This window comes from Rousettus aegyptiacus, unplaced genomic scaffold (genome assembly GCF_014176215.1).
Source record: "Rousettus aegyptiacus isolate mRouAeg1 unplaced genomic scaffold, mRouAeg1.p scaffold_m13_p_1, whole genome shotgun sequence".
Taxonomy (NCBI): domain Eukaryota; kingdom Metazoa; phylum Chordata; class Mammalia; order Chiroptera; family Pteropodidae; genus Rousettus; species Rousettus aegyptiacus.
The window spans coordinates 34854488-34873640 of NW_023416284.1; the positions used below are offsets into that span (position 1 = coordinate 34854488).

At 33.0% G+C, this 19153-nt stretch overlaps 1 protein-coding gene and 1 pseudogene across 2 annotated transcripts in view; one reads left to right on the forward strand and one right to left on the reverse strand.

Annotated features, from left to right (window-relative positions):
- The window catches only part of SCP2 (sterol carrier protein 2), a 93535-nt gene that overhangs the window by 14640 nt on the left and 59742 nt on the right, over nt 1–19153 (forward strand). For both annotated transcript variants that reach the window (XM_016120334.2, XM_036234069.1), the window contains 2 exons: nt 1417–1484; nt 15155–15281. In XM_016120334.2, the coding sequence (XP_015975820.2) occupies nt 1417–1484; nt 15155–15281 (195 nt within the window). The remainder of the gene's footprint in view (nt 1–1416; nt 1485–15154; nt 15282–19153) is intronic.
- Nucleotides 12596–12714, reverse strand: LOC118607017 (annotated as a pseudogene).

The following is a 19153-nucleotide window of genomic DNA, read 5'->3' on the forward strand; positions in this document are numbered from 1 at the left end:
TTTTTTTGGCTATGTATTTTCAGTTCTCTTGAGTATATATCATATTTTATATTTTCAAATAGTCTAGGGTCTTTTATCTTTTGATCAGACCCTCTATTCGTTTCCAATGCTCAGTGTTTTAACTGTTGGAACTTTATGAAATCTTATTGTTTCATAGTGCTAGTGTGCCCTGCCAGCTTGTTATTTTTCTTTCTATTTTTAAAGAAAAGATTTGTAATTTCTGTCTTGTTTTGCTGTTCAGTTGAACTTTAATGACATTTTTTAGGTACCCCCCTCCCTCCAGAAATAATTCTGTTGAGATTTTGATCAGGATCCTTTTTATTTTTTATTTTATTTTTAATTAATTATTTTTAAATTTTATTTTATTAGTTTTAAGTCTATAATACATTGGTTAGACATTTATATAGTTTATAAAACAATCACCTTAATTGCTCTTTCTCTCGTCTGGTTCTCTACCTAGTCATTACATTAATGCTGACTGCATTCCCTATGCTGTGTTCCCCATTCCCGTGACCATCTATCAACTACTAATTTGTACATCTTTAACCCTTCACCCCATTCTCACAGCCCCTCAACTTCTCTCCCCTCTGACTGTTCCCACATTGTCTTCTATATTTGTGAGTCTGTTTTTGATTAGTTTGTTCTGTTTGTTCCTTGGATTCCACATATAAATGAAAACATATGGTATTTATCTTTCTTTGTCTGACTTATTTCACTCAGCATAATAACCTTTAGGTCCATCCATGGATCAGGATCCTTTTTAAATTAAATTAGTTTATTAAATATTTTTAAATGAAGAATTATTTATTTACATATTCCACATTAATTAAATTTTATTAGTATTGAAGATAAAAGAATTAAATACTTGATTATTCCTCTTATTTAGAAGCATATAGAAATCTCTAATTTTTCACTAACTGAAAAATTTATAGGATTATAGTTTTGTTTTTCCATTTTATTTAAATTGGTATGCCTATTTAATTAATTTATTTTTTAAGTTAATTATTTTTATAGTGACATTGGTCAACAAAATCCAATAAGCTTCAGCTGTACATTTTAAAAGTAAGGCATATATATATTTACACCGTGTGTTTACCTCCCATAGTTAGATTCCTTTCTGTCACAACATATTTGACCCCTTTTACCCTATCTACCTCTCCTTTCCTCCCATCCCCCTCCCCTCTGGTAACCACTAATCTGTTGTCCATGTCCATGAGTCTCTGTTTGTTTCTCCTGTTCATTTGTTGCTTTTAGGTTTATATCCCACCTGTAAGTGATAGCATGTGATTTTCAACTTTTTCTGTCTGGCTTATTTCACTTAGCAAAATTGGTATGCTTATTTAAATTGAACTATTAATGGTATTTCGTTGGGTGTCTGGAAATTTAATATTCACAATAATTACATTTTCTTTCAAGGAGGCGTAGCAGATTGTGTCTTGGCTCTTGGGTTTGAGAAGATGCTGAAGGGATCTATTTCACTGAACGTGAGTCTCATTTACTGTTATTTTGGAGTTGTTATTGACACTGTGAGAAAACTTTGCCCATCAGACTTCCATAAATAACACCTGTTAATAAGCAACATAAAACATAATTTGGCAGTTATTAAATGAGCTGATATAACCCAAAAGCTGAAAGGTGAGATTGTATATGTATGCATGGATTCTTGAGGTTGGATTATTGAATTTGAGATTGACTTAACTATTTAATTTGAAAGTCATTTATTCATTCATTCAAAAATTAATTCCATCTACTAACTTGAAGAGAATAATTTATGGGAATTTTTTTCTGGTAATGGCAAACAAAGTTATTTGAACCAGTTCTCTTGCTGATGACAACCAGAACATTTGAATAGAATATAAAGAAAATATCCTAAAAGCATCAAAAAGCAAACAATAGAGAGGAATTGCAGGTGAATTCCAGAAAATTAAGATCAGCATTTGAAGGTGCTTTTGCCTTGAAGAGCTTAGCTGATCAGGAAGATGTTAGCTTTAATTTTGATGGCCCCCTACAATGACGAGGAAAGTAGTCAAAGCTCACATCCTCCCAAGATGAGAAGTTTAATACCCACCTCTTATATTAAACTGGGATGCTGTTTAATATATGGTGTTCTCTTTGGATAAGGGTGAACCCAAAGTAAAACTTCTGCCCTTCCTTACATCCTATTTCCCCAACTTTCATGAGATTATGGGGAGAATTGCCTTGGTACTGAGCAGAACAAGAGAGAAAAAATGAGAAGGGAAAACAAACAAACAAACAAACCAGAAGAACCTTTCACTAAGAATTAATAAACCACAGGCTATCCTTCGTGTGGGATTGCTGCCAAAATTCTCTATACCTGTGTGGTCAAAGAAACTTCAAACCATAAATTAAGTCTAAATTGGTACCAGAATGGTAGGAGCCTAGGCACTTAACAGAAGTGCAAATTTTCTTTTGGAGGAAGGCATCTTTCCTCTAGGCTTTGAGAGCTCTTCAGATTTTTCGAGGACATGCAGTCAAAGAAAACTAAGCATTAAAGAGACAAGGCATTATAATTGAGAACCAGGAGAAAGAGGCACAGTAAAAAGTGATCTTTGAAAACTTTAAAAACTGGATTTATTGGACATAGATTTAAGCATGCTTACTATGTTTAAAGAAATTAAAAGATAAGCTTGGAAATATCTTATGGGTATAGGAAACTGCAAAAAGAGGTATTACAGGCTTGAATAAAAAAACACTGATAGAATTTATAGAAAAGAAAAATAAAATAGTTAAAAATTTAAAAGATAGGTTTGATAGCAGATACTATATATGACTAAAAAGAATTAGCAAAACTGGACTAGATTAAAAGTAATTATTTAGAGTATACTACAGAGAGAAAAAAAATGGAAAATTGGCAAGAAGTTAAGATATATGGAGGATAGTGTGCTAAGGTATAATAAATGTTTAATTGGAATTAATGGAGAAAATGGTGAAGGAAAATAGGGCATAGGTATTTTGTTTATCTTTTGCAAAAAAAAAACAACTGGTTTCATTAATCTTTTCTGTTTTTTTCAGTCTTTATTTCATTTATTTTGACTCTGATCTTTGTTAATTCTTTTCTTCTACTAACTTTAAGCTTTATTCTTCATTTTCTAGTTCCTTGAGGTATAAAGTTAGGATGTTTATTTGAGATCATTCTTATTTCTTAATGTAGGCACTTACTGCTATGAACTTCCCTCTTACAACTGCTTTTGCTATATTCCATAAGTTTTGGTAATGTTATGTTTCCATTTTCATTTGTCTTAAGATATTTTTTGATTTTTCTTTTAATTTTTTTGACCCAGTTGTCAGTAGAGTTAATCTCCACATACAGTATTTGTAAATTTTCCAGTTTTCTTTTGTAATTGATTTCTAGTTTTATACCTTTGTGGTTGGAAAAGTTACTTGATAAGATTTCAGTCTTCTTAAATTAATTGAGACTTGTTTTGTGGCCTAATACATGGACTTTTCTGGAAAATGTTTCCTGTGCACTTGAGAAGACTGTATATTCTGTTGTTTTTGGATGGAATGTTCTGTGAATGTCTTTTAAGGTCATCTGGTATAACATGTTGTTTAAGACCAATGTTTGATTGCTTTTTATTTTCTGTCTCAATGACCTATCCATTAATGAAAGTGGGGTATTAAAGTCCTCTACTATTGTACTGCTCTCTATTTCTCTCATCTGTTAATTTTTGTTCTATATATTTAGGTGCTCCTGTGTTGGGTGCATAATATTTACAAGTGTTATATCCTCTTGTTGGAGTGACCCCTTTATTATCATATAATGACCTTCTTTGTCTTTTATTACAGTCTTTGTTTTAAAGTATATTTGTCAGATATAACTGTAGTTACCCCAGCTTTCTTTTGGTTTCCATTTACATGGAATATCTCTTTACTTTCAGTTGGTGTGTGTCCTTATGTCTGAAGTGAATCTTTTGTAGGCAACATATGGATGAGTATTTTTTTTTGTCCATATGGTCACTTTTTATCTTTTGATTGGAGAATTTAGTCTATTTACATTTAAAATAATTATTGATAAATATGTACTTATTTCTACTTTGTTAATTGTTTCCTGGCTGTTTGTACGGCACAGACATAATTGAAGAGATAATGGCTACTAATTTTCTTTTCCTTTTTTTTTTTTTTTAATGCCTAAAGCACCTGGTATTCCTAGGTGTTTTCTATTCAAGTACTAACCAGGCCCGGCCCTGCTTAGCTTCCAAGATCAAATGACATCAGACATGTTCAGGATGGCATGGCCATAGACTGGCTATTAATATTCTTAAACTGGCAAAGGACATTAATCTACAGGTTGAAAAATCCCAGTGAATCTAAAGTAAGATAAATAAGAAGAAACCAATACATAGACATATCACAATGAAACTGCAAAACAAAGCAGAACAAAAACAATACAAAAATAGAATAGTGAGGTAAATATTAGTATCTTCTTTGTATAAAGAATAGTACTAGAACAGAAGATTATAGATATTTGTTTTATATATCTGTTTTGAGTTGCATGTCAGCTTTAGAATAATTTTACATTCTGTTTGTAAAAAAGCAATTTAAAATTTTAAAGCAATTGGGAGCAATTTTTAAGTAATTTTTTGACAATGTAAAGACTAAGGGCTTTTCAATTTGATTATCAACATGATTTTAAAGAGTTGTGTTTCAATTTAACTGTATTTTCTTCATCTTTAAAGTATTTCTCATTTAGTAATAATCATTTGATCATGGTTCCTACTTTTTACTTTCATTCTTCCAGGTGACAGGTAGGTAATTTCTAATATATATATTCCTCCTTCCCACCCTCACTTCCCCTGAGGGGTGCTTCTTAATTTATATAAGTACCCCCCTGTGCTTCTTAAATTATGTATTTGATTTCTGTTTAAAATATGAATAGGAATTGATCTCTCTAGTAAATTCAGATTTTTTCTATAACAGGCACTACAATATAAAATATAATCATTGCTAGCAAATGAGTCGAAGATAACTTTTAGCTTATTTATCTGAGATTATACTATTCTAACTCCTGCGATCAATTTGATTCAGTTTTAGCAGTTCAAACGTTAAAGAACATTTTCCCCAAATTAAGTTAAATACATGCGTTAATATCGCTTAGTAATTGTAAGCGATATTACAATATAATAGGTATTCAACTAAACAAGCGCTTTTTTCTTTTTCCCTTAGAGAACATTTTAAGGAAGTGGTAGAAATTAGGTTTGTCTTAAAGATAATTAAGAGATAATAATTATATAAAGTTATCATATAATAAAGATAATTAAAATAAAATAAGGATAGTTGTAGGGAAAATGAGATTTTTCTAGGTATAGGAGAAAACATCATGACCTAAGTTACAGATGTTGGAGTGAAAAAATTAGTGGACATTAGTCCTGTCCAAAATGTATGTGGTGTCATTTGGTCCACACCAAAAGATTCTTAAAATGTAATCCTCTTCAGAATGTCTGATTTGGTCAACAGTGCTGCACTCAGCATTCTTGTACTTACATGTTTACTTATTCAAGCTATTATTTCTGTTGGATAGATTCCTAGAGCAGATGAAGAATTAGACAATATTTTAGCTAGAGGTATCCCTGAAGATATTTTATAGGTAAAGTGAATCCATGAAGCCCCGAGTGAATTATCCATTGACATAGTATCCAGTTAGTAGTTAGTGATACAACCAAAATTAGATCTTTTAATCCAAATACAAACTTTTTGCTATACCTGAAAAACCTATTATTTTCTCCCTTCTCTTCTTTCATGAGTTTCTTCTCTCCCTGTTTTTTTATGCTTTGTCTTTTCCTCCTTTTTATCTCTCTCTGGCATGACCTCTTTTGGGGGGCATTTATTCACCCTCCCCTACTCCCATCTGCATCTGCATTTCTCTTTTATTTTTTTATTGTTCTTTTTCTTCTTTCTTTATTCATTTCTTAACTTATACAATTTGTAACTGAATTTGTTAAAAAAGGTTTTAGATTTATAATTCTAAATTTAAAAATGAGGTGATTGAACAATCTATGTAAATATTACAAAATAACTTGCTGTTCCTGGTTATGGCCCCTAGATGGATCTCTATAGCAGAGTCCTTAACTTCCCACCTGCTTTGCTGTTAAGCTTTGGTTTCTGATTGGTCTTGTGTATCTATTTCCCTTTAGATCATGTGTCTTTTTATGGGTATGCTGCAAACAAAAGTAATAAATCTTATATAAAGACGAAATTATTGCTTTGAACTAAGAAGAATACTTGTTCCCCTGGGAATGCTCTTTACAACAAACAAAATACATGGGAGAGGCCTAGCCACACATGGCTATTACGCTCTTAAAATGTGGTTAGTAAAATTGAGGAACTGAATTTTAAATTTTATTTATTTTAAGTTTAATGCGCAGTTCAGTTACTAGAAAAATTTAAGTATATTTGTAATAATTTGGGGATGTGAATCTACTTTTACAACTGCAAATTTTATAAAATATGCATATAGATAAAATATGTCTGATGAAAATTTAGCATCCACATTGAAATGTGTTGTGAGCATAAAGTACACATTGGATTTTGAAAATTTAGTATGAAAAAAGAATGTAAAGTGTCTCAAGTTTTTATATTTCTTTATGTTAAAATCATATTTTTTTGGATATATTGGGTTAAATATATTCAAATTAATTCTACCTGTTTTTTAATGTGGCTTTTTGAAAATTTATAATTATGTATATGGTTCGCACATTATTTTTTTTTATACATTGTGCCCAAGAAAGGGACTTAAGAGGCTGCTGTTCCTATGAGGTGACATGGATCTATGGTTCCTCGTGTTGGCACTTCTGACCAGTTCCTTTCACATACTTTAAAATTTACGTATTTAGAATATACAGTTCAGTGGTTTTTAGTATATTCACTGAGTTGTGCAACTATGACTACAATCTAATTTTAGACTTTTTCAACATCTTAAAAAGATACCTTAAACATATTAGTATTCCTTCACTTTTCCTGCCTAACCCCTAATCTACTTTCTAACTCATGGATTTGTCTGTTCTGGATATTTCACATAAATGGAATCATAGCATATGTGATCTTTTGTGTCTGGCTTCTTTCACTTAAAGTTTTCAAGGTTCTTTTATGTTATAGCATATATCATTACAACATTCTTTTTTATTGCCAAAAAATATCCAATTGTATGATTAGATCATGTTTTGTTTATCCATTCATCAGTTGATGGACTCTTAAATTGCTTCTACTTCTTTTGTGAGTAATGCTGCTGTGAACATTTGTGTACAAGATTTGTGTGGGGATATGTGTTCAGTTTTCTTGGTTATATACCTAGGAGTGGAATTGCTGGGTCAAATGATAACTCTTTTGTTTAACATTTGAACTGCCAAACTTTTCCAAATGGCCACATCATTTTACAGTCCTGCCAACAATATATGAGTGTATTAGACTGCTTGAGTTATCATAACAAAATACCATAGACTGTGTGGCTTGAACACCAGAAATTTATTTCTCACAGTTCTGGAGGCTGGGAAGTCCAACCTATTTGATTCCTGGTAAGAGTTCTCTTTGTAGCTTATAGATGGTTTACATCAACCTTGTGTCTTCATGTGGCCTTTTCCTTGGTGAGCACATTTTGGGAGTGAGGAGATAGAGAGGGAGGGATAAATCTCACCTGGTCATGGTGTGTAATCCTCTTTATACATTGTTGCGTTCAACTCGCTAGTAGTTTGTTGATAATTTTTTTCATCTTCATAAGAGATATTGATATATAGTTTTCTTGTGATCATCATTCTTTTGAATTTTCTTCGCACCAGTGGGTGTACGGTGGTATCTTTTTGTGGATTTAATTTGCTTTTTTTTCTAATACTTAGTGGTGTTGAGAATATTTTCATGTTTTTGCCATTGTTATATCTTCTTTGATGAATTCAATGACTGTTCAAACCTTTTACCTAATTATTATATGATTATTTTCTTATTATTGTGTTGTAAGAGTTCTTTATATATTCTAGATAGATACAAGCTCCTGTTAGATATGTTTTACAAAATCTTTTCCAACTCTGTAGACTTGCCCTTTTGTTTTGTACGTGTTGTCTTTTGTTGAGCAAAAGTTAAAATTATGAAGTCAGGTTTATCTGTGTCCTTTTAATAGTTTGTACTTTTTGTGTCCTATTAAGAACATTTCACCTAACCAAAGACACTTCTTAATCTTATGCTTTCTTCAAGAAGTTTTATAATTTTAGCTCTTAAATATACGTTTAATATCCATTTTAAGTTAATTTTTATAAGTGGTATGAAGTAAATATCAAGTTTTTTTTTTTAAATGTAGAGCTCATATTTTGTTTAAAAGATTATCTTTTCCACCTTGAATTGCTTTGACATCTTTTCTGGTAATCACTTAATTATGTAGTGTGGACCTTTATCTGGATTTTTTTTCTTTGATTTATCTTTATGCTAGTACTTTACTTTCTTGATTGCAAGCCTTAAAATCAGGTTGGAATACACATTCTCCAACTTTGTTCTTCTTTTCCAAAATTGATTTGTCTATTCTAGCTCTTTGCATTTCTATATACATTTTAAGAATTGGCTTGTCAGGCTTCTGGTAAAGATGGTGAAATAGGTGGATACTGTGCTTGCTCTAAAAGGGCTTGCACACAGACTTAGTTAAGGATTCACTTTCCCTGAGCTCCAGCTCTGGGGCAGCAGCTCGGAAAGCCAAGCCGGAACCGCCAAGTGCGTATGGGCAAGAACTAAATTGTCTGGCTTCAGGGCAAGAGCTGGAGGGGCAGCTTTCTCCCAGACAGAGGTGATGGCAAAAGCCATTGTTCCTCTGTTGAGTACTCTCCACACCTAGTGTGCAGACACAAGTTTGCACCATATTTGAGTCTCCATCAACTTAGCTAACACCATTTGTCTAGTCCTGGTTGTTCCCTGAGGCCTTCCCTAAACTGCGGGCTCACCCAAGCCTCTTCCAGTGGCTTTTTCATACAAATAGCCTGTCTTGGCTCATGTTGCAGACTTTCCTAAAGTCTTTCAGTTTTACAAACCTCAAACAAGCAGCATCTGGTCTTCGTATGCCCCTTACTTCTTGCTAAGCAGCCCCAAGTCCTGTACTAACAGCAGCTGGCCGTGGTTCGCAGCTTAGCCTCTCCCAGGCACCTTCAAGCCAAGCACAAATGGCAACCATCTGCAGATCACTTTGGAGCTCATATTAAATATATTTTTAAAGTAAGAAAAAACCCTTATATATTCTCCACATAGTTATCATTTTCAATGCTCTTTATTTTATATTGATTCATATTTCTCTCTAGGATCATTTTCTTTCTGTTTTCACTTAGTGCTGGTTTGCTGGTGATGAATTCTCTCAACTTTTGTATATTTTAATAAGTTTTTATTTGCTTTATCTTTGGAAAGATATATTTGCTGGGTACAGAATTTTAGTTTACCATTTTAATTAAAAATTAAATTTTAATTAAAAGAATTTTTTGGTACTTTAAGAATGTTTGCTCACTGTCTTTTGGTTCTGTGTTGACTCGATATATTTTTTTATTTGTTTTTTTGCGGTAGGAGTTCATTGAAATTCTTGGATATGTGAATTATAGTTTTCATCATATTCGGAAAAATTTCAGCCATTATGTCTTACATTTTTTTTTTTTTTCCTGAGTTCTCTCTTCCTCCATCTTTTCTTTCCTGGGACTCCAATTGTATATTTACCAAACTTCTTAATTGTTGTTCCACAATTCATTGGTGCTTTATTTTTTTAGTTTTTTTTTTTCTCTCTGTGTTTTATTTTGCTACACCCCCAAGTTTATTAACCTATGCTGCATTACCTAATCTGCTGTCAGTTCCAGTTAAGTACTTTTCATTTCAAACATTGTATTTTATGTATCTAAAAGTTTCATGTTGTTCTTTTTTATATATTTTCTGTATTTTCCTATGTCATGCCCATGCTTTCTAATATCCTCTTGAACAAATGGAGTATATTTATAGTAATGATCTTAATGTTCTTACCTACTAATGTTATCATTTGTGTAATTTCTAGATCTGTTTCTACTGATTGATTAATTCACTCTTTATAGGTTGTATTTTTCAGTTGCATTTCATGCCTTGTAATTGCGATTGAATGCTGGATGTTTTACTATTTTTTTTTTCTCCAGAAATGGATTGATCCTTTTGAGATTTGCTTTTAAGGCAAGTTAGGTAGAATCAGAATAGCCTTTATTTTAAGGCTAACCTAGCTTTGCTACTTAGGCAGTACCTTCAGGATTCTGCTAATGCCTCATGTTTTAGGAAACCTTTTTATTGTGGTTTTTAGGAATAAGAACTATTTCCAACCCTGTGGAAGCATTGGGAATTGTTCTGTCTGTTTCTTTCTAGGGATTCTTTCTCTGATCTCAGTAGTTTTCTCTTACTCATGCATTGATCAGACTCACTGGAGATTCAAGTGGAACCCACTTCAGATCTTCAGAGACAGACATCTCTCCTCTCTTCTCCTCCATCCTCCTCTTCCCTCCTGTTTCCTCTCCCCTTCCCTACCTTCTCTTCCCCTTTCCCTCTAATACTCTTCTCTGTGAATTATAGATACCTTGGTCTCCCTGAACTCGGAATTCCGTTTCTTCAACTTAGGGAGACTGGTGGACTCTGTGTTACGCCTCCCTACTCTTTCCAGGTAGTAATCTGGGGACAATCATAATGCTTACTTTATTTATTTCCCTTCTCCCAGAGATCACTGTACTAAACTTTGTTTTCCATTTTCAGAAAACAGTATATATTTTGTTCATATTTTAAGTTGTTTAAGATAGAAGGGTACGTCTGGTTTCTGTAATCCATCATAGCTAGCAGCAGAAGTAGCATATCATTACTTTCAATATCATTTCTTTTTAACTTACATTTTAACATTTCTATATGATTTTTATGTTTAAAAAAATTTCTTTTGACAGAAAAAATTCCTACCTATGACCATCCGAACACGTAATTATATATACTTATTTTTAAGATTTCTGTGTTTAGATATTCCACAAGACCCATTGATCAGCTCATTTGTCTTTATTCTTTGGATTGCCAAGCTGTTTATCATATCTAACTAAATAATTAAATAACTAAATAATTAAAGGAAGTATGCTTCTTTTAAGCATACTTTTTTCTTAATCAAAGAAAATGGCTGAACAGTATTCCCCCTGGAACCTCTTTGTGGACCAAAAAAAAAAAACAAACAAAAAAAAACAGCTTCATTTATTCATTCAACAATTATGGAATGTTTATTATGTGGCAAGAATGTTTATTATATGTTAGACATTGGGTATATATACTAAGGTATATGAAAGAATTCCTTCCCTTAGGGAATCCATAGTATAGTAGGTAAACTGACAAGAGACAGCTTTTCCCTTGTAGAACATTTGCAGTGGGAACTGTGTTCTTCTGTTCTAGAACTGTGGAATCAGAGGTGATTATAGTCTCTGGGAATCACTTTATCCTTATCCTAATTCACTTTTTCCTAAACACCCAAGCATGCTCCGGCCTTTGGATCTTTGTTCTAACTGTTCCCTTTGCCTAGGATGCTCCTCTCCTAAGGTTATCCAAATGACTTACTCTTTCTCAATTCTGCTAAAGTATTATTTTATCAATGAGACCTCGACTATTGTCTATAAAATAGCACTCCTCACCTTCAGTCTTTATTTAAATTTGTATTCAGATTGTTTTTTCCCCATTGGGGTAAAATTGGTGTACAAGATTATATATATTTCAGGTGTACAACCTTATATTTTGATACTTGTATACACTACAGTAAATCTATTTACCATCCGTCAACATACAACTGATCCCCTTTACCCCTTTTGTGCTCCCCCCAATCCCCTTCCCCTTGGTAGCCACCAGTCTATTCTCTTTGTCTATTTATAGTTTGTTTTTATATTCATTTTGTTCATTTGTTTTGTTTTTTAGATTTCACATATAGATGAAATCAGGTATTTGTCTTTTCCATTTGATTTATTTCACTTAGCATAATACCCTCAAGGTCCATCCATGTTATTGCAAATCACGATTCCCTTCTTTTTTATAGCTGAATTTTATATGTGTGTGTACATATACATACACATACATACATACATATTTAATATACATACATATACACACACGCACACACCACACACACACACACTTTATTCATTCTTCAGTGAGCACTAAGGTTGTTTTCATATCTCAGCTCTTGTAAACAATGTTTTAATTAACAAAGGGGTTCATATATCTTTTCAAATTAGTGTTTTCACATTCTTCAGATAAATACCCAGAAGTAGAATAGCTGGATCATATAGTGTTCTGTTTTTAATTTTTTGAGGAATCTTCATACAGTTTTCCATAGTGGCAACCCTAGTTTATATTCCCACAAGCAGTGTACAAGGATTCCCTTGTCTCCGCATTCTCTCCAACACTTACTATTTCTTAGCCATTCTAGCAGATATGAAGTGATGTTTCACTGTGGTTTTAATTTGCATTTTCCTGATAATTAGTGAACATCTTTTCATGTGCCTATTGGCTGGCTATCTGTATGTCGTCTTTGGAAAAATACCTGTTCAGATCCTCTGCCCATTTTTTATTGTATTTTTACTTTATTTTTTATTTTTTACACCTATAGTAACTGGTTTTCCTAGGCGGTCTCCCATCCAAGTACTGACCAGGCCCGACCCTGCTTAGTTTCCAAGATCAGATGGGATCGAGCTTGTTCAGGGTGGCGTGGCCATAGACTCTCTGCCCATTTTGTAATCTGTTTGCTTTTATGTCGTCAAGTTGTGTAAATTCTTTATGTATTTTGGATTTTAAGCCCTTATTGAATATATCAGTAGGTTGCTTTTTTGTTTTGTTGATGATTCCCTCCACTGTGCAGAAGCTTTTTTAGTTTGATGTAGTCCCATTTGTTTATTTTTGCTTTTGTTTCCTTGCCTTTGGAGTCATATCCCCCCCAAAAAAAACATTGCTAGGATCAATGTGAAGGAACTTATTGCCTTTGTTTTCTTCTAGGAATTTTATGGTTTCAAGTTTTACATTAAAGTGATTAATCCATTTTGAGTTAATTTTTGTGGTGTAAGATAGTGGTCTAGTTTTATTCTTTTGCATGTGCCTGTCCAGTTTTCCCAGTGCTATTAGTGAAGATTGTGCTTTCCCCATTGTAGTTCTTGGTTCTTTTGTTATAAATCAATTGTTCATAGATGTGCAGGTTTATTTCTGGGCTTTCAGTTCTGTTCCATTGATATATGTGTCTATTTTTATGCCATTACCATACTGTTTTGATTACTGTAGCTTTGTAGTATAGTTTGATCAGGGACCATGATACCTCCAGCCTTGTTCTTCTTTTTCAAGATTGTTTTGGCCATTCAGGTTCTTTTGTGGTTTCATACAAAGTTTAGAATTATTTGTTATAGTTCTGTGAAAAATGTCATTGTAATTTTGAACGGATTGCATTGAATCTGTAGATTGCTTTGTGTAGTATGGACATTTTAACCATATTGATCCTTCCAGTGCATGAACACAGAATGTCTTTCCATTTATTTGTGACTTCTTCAGTTTCTTTCAACAGTGTCTTACAGTTTTCTGTATTCCTTGGTTAAACTTATTCCTAGGCATTTTAATCCTTTTGCTGCAATTGTCATTGAGATTATTTTCTTAATTTCTCTTTCTAATAGTTTGTTATTTGTGTATAGAAATGCCACAGTTTTTTGTATATTGATTTTTATATCTTGCAACTTAATTTCTTTATTAGTTCAAACAGTTTTGTGTATGATTGTGTGTATGTGGAGTCTTAAGGTTTTTCTATGTATAGTATTGTGTCATTTTCAAATAATGACAGTTTTACCTCTTTCCAATATAGATAATTTTTATTTATTTTTCTGTTTGATTGCTGTGGCTAGACCTTGCAATACTATGTTCAGTAAAAGTGGCAGAGTGGGCCTTCTTGTCTTGTTCCTGATCTTAGAGGAAAGCTTTCAGCTTTTTATCATTGAGTATATTAGATTTGTCATATATGGCCTTTATTATGTTGAGATATGGTCCCTCTCTACCCACTTTGTTGAGAGTTTTTTTTTTTTTTATCATAAATAGATGTTCAATTTTGTCAGATGCTTTTTCTGCATACATAGGGATGATAACATTTTATTCTTTGTTTTGTTAATGTGGTGTATCGCATTGATTGATTTGTGGATGTTAAAAGGTATTTGCATCTCTGTGATAAATCCCACTTGAACATGGTGTATGATCCTTTAAATATATTGTCAAATTCGGTTTGCTAATATTTTGTTGAGGATTTTTGCATCTTTGTTCATCAGGGATATTGGCCTGTACTCTCCTTTTGTTTTGTATCAGGGCAATACTGGCCTTATACAATGAGTTTGGAAGCATTTTCTATTCTTCAGTTTTTTGGAAGAGTTTAAGAAGGATAGGTATTAAATCTTTGAATGTTTGGTAGAATTCACCTGTGAAGCCATCTAGTTCTAGACTTCTGTTTGATGAAAGGTTTTAAAATATTTTTTTATTATTACTGATTCAATCTCCTTACTAGCAGTTGCTCTATTCATATTTACTATTTCTTCATGGTTTAGTCTTGGAAGATTGTATGTTTCTATTAATTTATCCATTTCTTCTAGGTTAATGTATAAATTTTTCATAGTAGCACCTGATGATCTTTGTCTTGTTCTTGATCTTAGAAGAAAGCTATTAGCTTTTTACCATTGAGTGTATTAGCTATGGATTTGTCATTGATGGCCTTTATTATATAACTTTTCATTACTGATTTTATTTATTTGATCTCTCAGTGAGTCTTGGATTTATTATTTATAGCATTATAATTTACATTTTTCTTTAATTTTGTCCCTATCGCTCCAACCTCTTCTCCCCCTCAAATGTAAATGCCAGGTGAGCAGGGACTTTATCCATTTTATTCACCTTCAGTAGTTTTTGGTATATGCAAGATTTTTGATAAATATTTCTTGAAAGAATTATACCTCATTGGTTATTTGATTATTTTCCTTGCTATTTTTTTGTGCAAAATATTTCTGACTGATTTTATTAACATGGCTTATTTTTGGTTTACATTGTACTTAGAATAAGCAGATGTCTAAGTTGCATTGTAATACTTGAAAGAGACACTATCACATCAAGTGCTTATTAAATTTTGTTTTTTCCTATCTCTTAGGTCTCAGGTAGTATCACTCCATTAGATAAACATTTGGAAATCCTGGCCAGTAAACATGAGTTGTTTCCCAAAACGGTTATTTCGCAGATGTTTGTAGCTGCTGGAAGAGAGCACATGGAAAAATACGGTATGTTAGAAAAAAATCTTTAAAGCTTATTGGTAGTTATATGTGTGATGAGAAACAATAGGTATTTATTAAGGCGCTGTGGAGGCTGCCAGGATATATTAATATAAAATGGCTTTTGCATTAAGTTGAAGAAATAGTCTGTGTAGAATTTGGTTGTAGAGAAAGTATTTGTATACAGGACATCATATGGGAAGTACTAGAATGCTGCAAAACCAGAGATTGAAATTGGAAAAGTAAATCATGTCTTCTTTAACCATGGACTATAAATTGAGGTGCATTAGTTCTGAATATGCTAATGAGATTTAAAGCTTTCTTTTGGTAATAGATTGAGTCAAATTTTATTCTTAGTACAAATTTTATCTTATTTTAATTATTTTAATTTACTTTACTTTTTATTTTATTTATTATTTTTATTTTTTATTTATCTTTTTTAATTGCCAGTTTATTTATTTGTATTTTTTACAAATTTTATTCACAGTAATAGGTTTATATAGTCAGATTTTATTCTTAGTACATCATCTCTCATTCTATACTGTTTTATGAGATTTAAATTTCATAGTTGATTTTTACTTTATAGGTAAACATGCTAGTTTTTTGAGTAATATGAAGTGATTGGCCTGGCTTAGTCAGTTAAAGCATGGGATAGTGCAGATAGGATTTTCATTTTTATTATATGACTCTGAACCAGTACCTATTGTGTACTATGAGATAAGAAAGAACATTTCTGTGCTTGAAAGTTCAGCATTTTTATTCTATATAGGAAAAATATCCCAAGTTTGATAGCCAAAAGCAAGTAATTAGAAAGGAAAAAATCTTTAAGGAAAGATGGCGGGATCATATAGAGGAGCACTGCTAGACTTTGACCATGGACATTTTCTTTCTCGTAGCTATTTCTTATCATTTTTAATTCAGTCCATTCCAGTCTGGCTTCCCCCCTTTCTCAGGGCTATCATTGATCACCATATTGCAGTATCTAGTAAACACTTTTCAATCTTAATTTAATAGACCTCAGCAGCATGAATCCCTTCTGATCACTTTCTTCTTGAAGCATTCTCTTCTCTTGGCCTCTGTGATATCTCATTCTCCTGTTTTTTTTTTTTTTTTTTAACTTCTTTGGATATTTCTTGTTCACTTTTTCAATTAAATAACTCATTTAAAACATTACTGAGCTCTCATATTTCAGGCACTGTCCTAGGCACTGAAATATAGCAGTATATGAGTCAGTTATTGCTGTGTTAAATAAACCACTCCAAAACTCAGTGATTTTAAACAGCAAATTATGTATTACTACAATGGTTTACAAATTTGTAGATTGACTAGAAATCAGCTGATCTAAGCTGAGCTCAGCTCTTCTTGTGTGGGTTAATCATATGACTGTAGATTGGTTTATGGCTCTGTTCTAGTCATACTTGACTGGGTAATATGTCGCTCATCCTCCTCTTGAGACCAGAATGCCAGCCCTGGCATATCCTTTTCATGGTGAAAGCAGAAGTACAAGAGAATAATTTCTGCCTTTTGAAACTTAAGTTGTTAACCAAAGCAAGTCACATGGCAAATTTGGAATCAAGGGATATGGAAGTAAACTCCACTTCTTTTGTGGTAAGAAACTGCAAAGTTAGACAGCAAAGGACATTCGGGAGGAAAAAAGAATTAGATACATTAATGCATTCATTCACAAGCAATAAATAAACAGATGAAATGTATGGTTTTGCTAAAATTTAGAGTGGGGAGAGATTATATATAACACATAAAAACTAAGATAATTTCAGATAATTATTAGTCCTGTAAAGAAAAGAAAACAAAGTAATATACTTGTGGGAAGTGGGAGGCAAACTTACTATAGATGATTGATGGCTTCTATACTTGTAAATCTAGTTGATATCTTGGCAACTCTGTTTGCATATTTAGCAGGCTTCTCAAATGTAACATGTTCAAATGCAAACTCTTAATTCTATTCTGTCACCTTAAAATTGTTCCTCTGGTTTTCCTAAAGTGGCACATCTATTCAGATTTTCAAAGCAGAACCATGAGTTATCTTTAACACTTTTTCCTCCCTCCTTTTCCCCAACACCAGCCCTCACTATGTAGTATCAGTTCTATCTCCAAATTATGTTTCTTTCTTCCAAATCGTTTCATTACCACAACTCTTAACCTAGACTAGAATTTTTCAAACTGTGAGTTGTAACCTGCTAGGATAGTGAAGAATCAAGTCAGTGGGTTGAATCCGGCATTTTTTTTTTAATCTAAAATTTCTGTTGTTGTTATGTATTATAACTCAACACAGAAGAGTACATAAAACATAAACAGGTAACTTGGTGAATTCTAACAAAGCTCATCACTGTGACATAAACTACCTCCCAAGTCAAAAATAGAATGTTGATGCACAAGAATGCTCTTTGTAAATTATTTTTATCTTAACTTCGCTGGCCTCCTGTGAATCTTTCTGGGTCACTTCGATTGACAAAAAGCTACACTTGGAAATCTTTTTGAGGTACGAAGCTCTACTCTACCTTCGGTTTCTGCTGAAATGGCTGAGGGGAAACAGCATTCTTAAGCTTCCTAGCAGCCCTTCGTTTCATGAGGATTTGTGAGGCACAGCCTTTTTGTCTTTGAGGGTTTTTTTCTATCTGAACTGTACTCTGAGGCATCAGCTTTGCTCTTTGTGAGATCTTAACAAAAGATTTGTCATATCCTTAGCTCCATTTTTTGGACCCTGTTTTCCTGGCAGTTCCCTGATTTGATCTTTGCTCATTTCTGAATTTTAGCATCTTTTACCACCTTAAGCAGCTGAGAATTCAAAACTATCAAGCCCTGAATTCTTTTTGCTTTACAGTCCTGTCCTCAATATTGCTATATAGAATTTTTCTATAAGCAACAAGGAGAAACCATGTGGCTACTTCAATATTTTGCTTTTGAATTTTCAAATCATCACAGTTAATAGTGTTACTTTAATTTCTACTATTGTAAGTAACAAGGATCTCCTTCCCTCTAGTTCTTATTAAGGTTTTACCTTATTGCAAACCCTCACCTGCAGCAGCCTCAAAGGACCTTGAGGTTTCTACTGATAATTTCTTCAAGGCATTTTAGGCTTTCACTTGGAGTTTCTTTAAAACCCACCTTCTGGCTCAAAAGTCATTCACACATTTTATGTATTTGTTCAATGTAACGCCACTTCCAGTATATTAGTCTGCTTGGGCTGCCATAACAAAACACTGTAAACTGGGTGGTGCAAGCTGAAATTTATTGTTCATAGTCCTGGAGGCTGGGAAGGTGTAAGATAGGTTTTATTCTAGGCCTCATCTCTTGGCTTGTATGCAGCTGCCATCTCATTGTGTGCTCCTATGACCTCTTCTTTTGTGAGGGTGGTGGGGGTGGGGTGGAGGGAGAGAGAGGGAGAGAGAAACACAGAGAGACAGAGACAGAGACAGAGACAGATACATCTTTTTCTTCCTCTTTGTTTGAGGACTTCACTCTTATGACCTCATCTACTCTAATTACTGTCCCCAAACCTCCTCTTCAATTACCACCACCTCAGGTATTAAGGCTTCAACATATGAATTTTGTGGGGGGACACAATTTAGTCTATAGCATTCAGGTACCAGTATATGTATTGATTATCTATTACTGTGTAATAAAGAGACTATTTTAAAACATCAGTTGTTGTTTTCATTTCTATTTTCTAGTCTCTCTGTGTGAAAGCTCACTGGCCTCCTTTCATTGTGTTCAGTAAGCCAAACTATTCTCTGTTTCATATTCAGTCTCATATTCCCTTTGGCTACAGTGCTCTTTACTTTGTTCTTTCAGGATCAGCTACATCCAATACTTTACCAAAGTATCTCCATTTGTATGTCTAATAGGCATCAAATTTAACT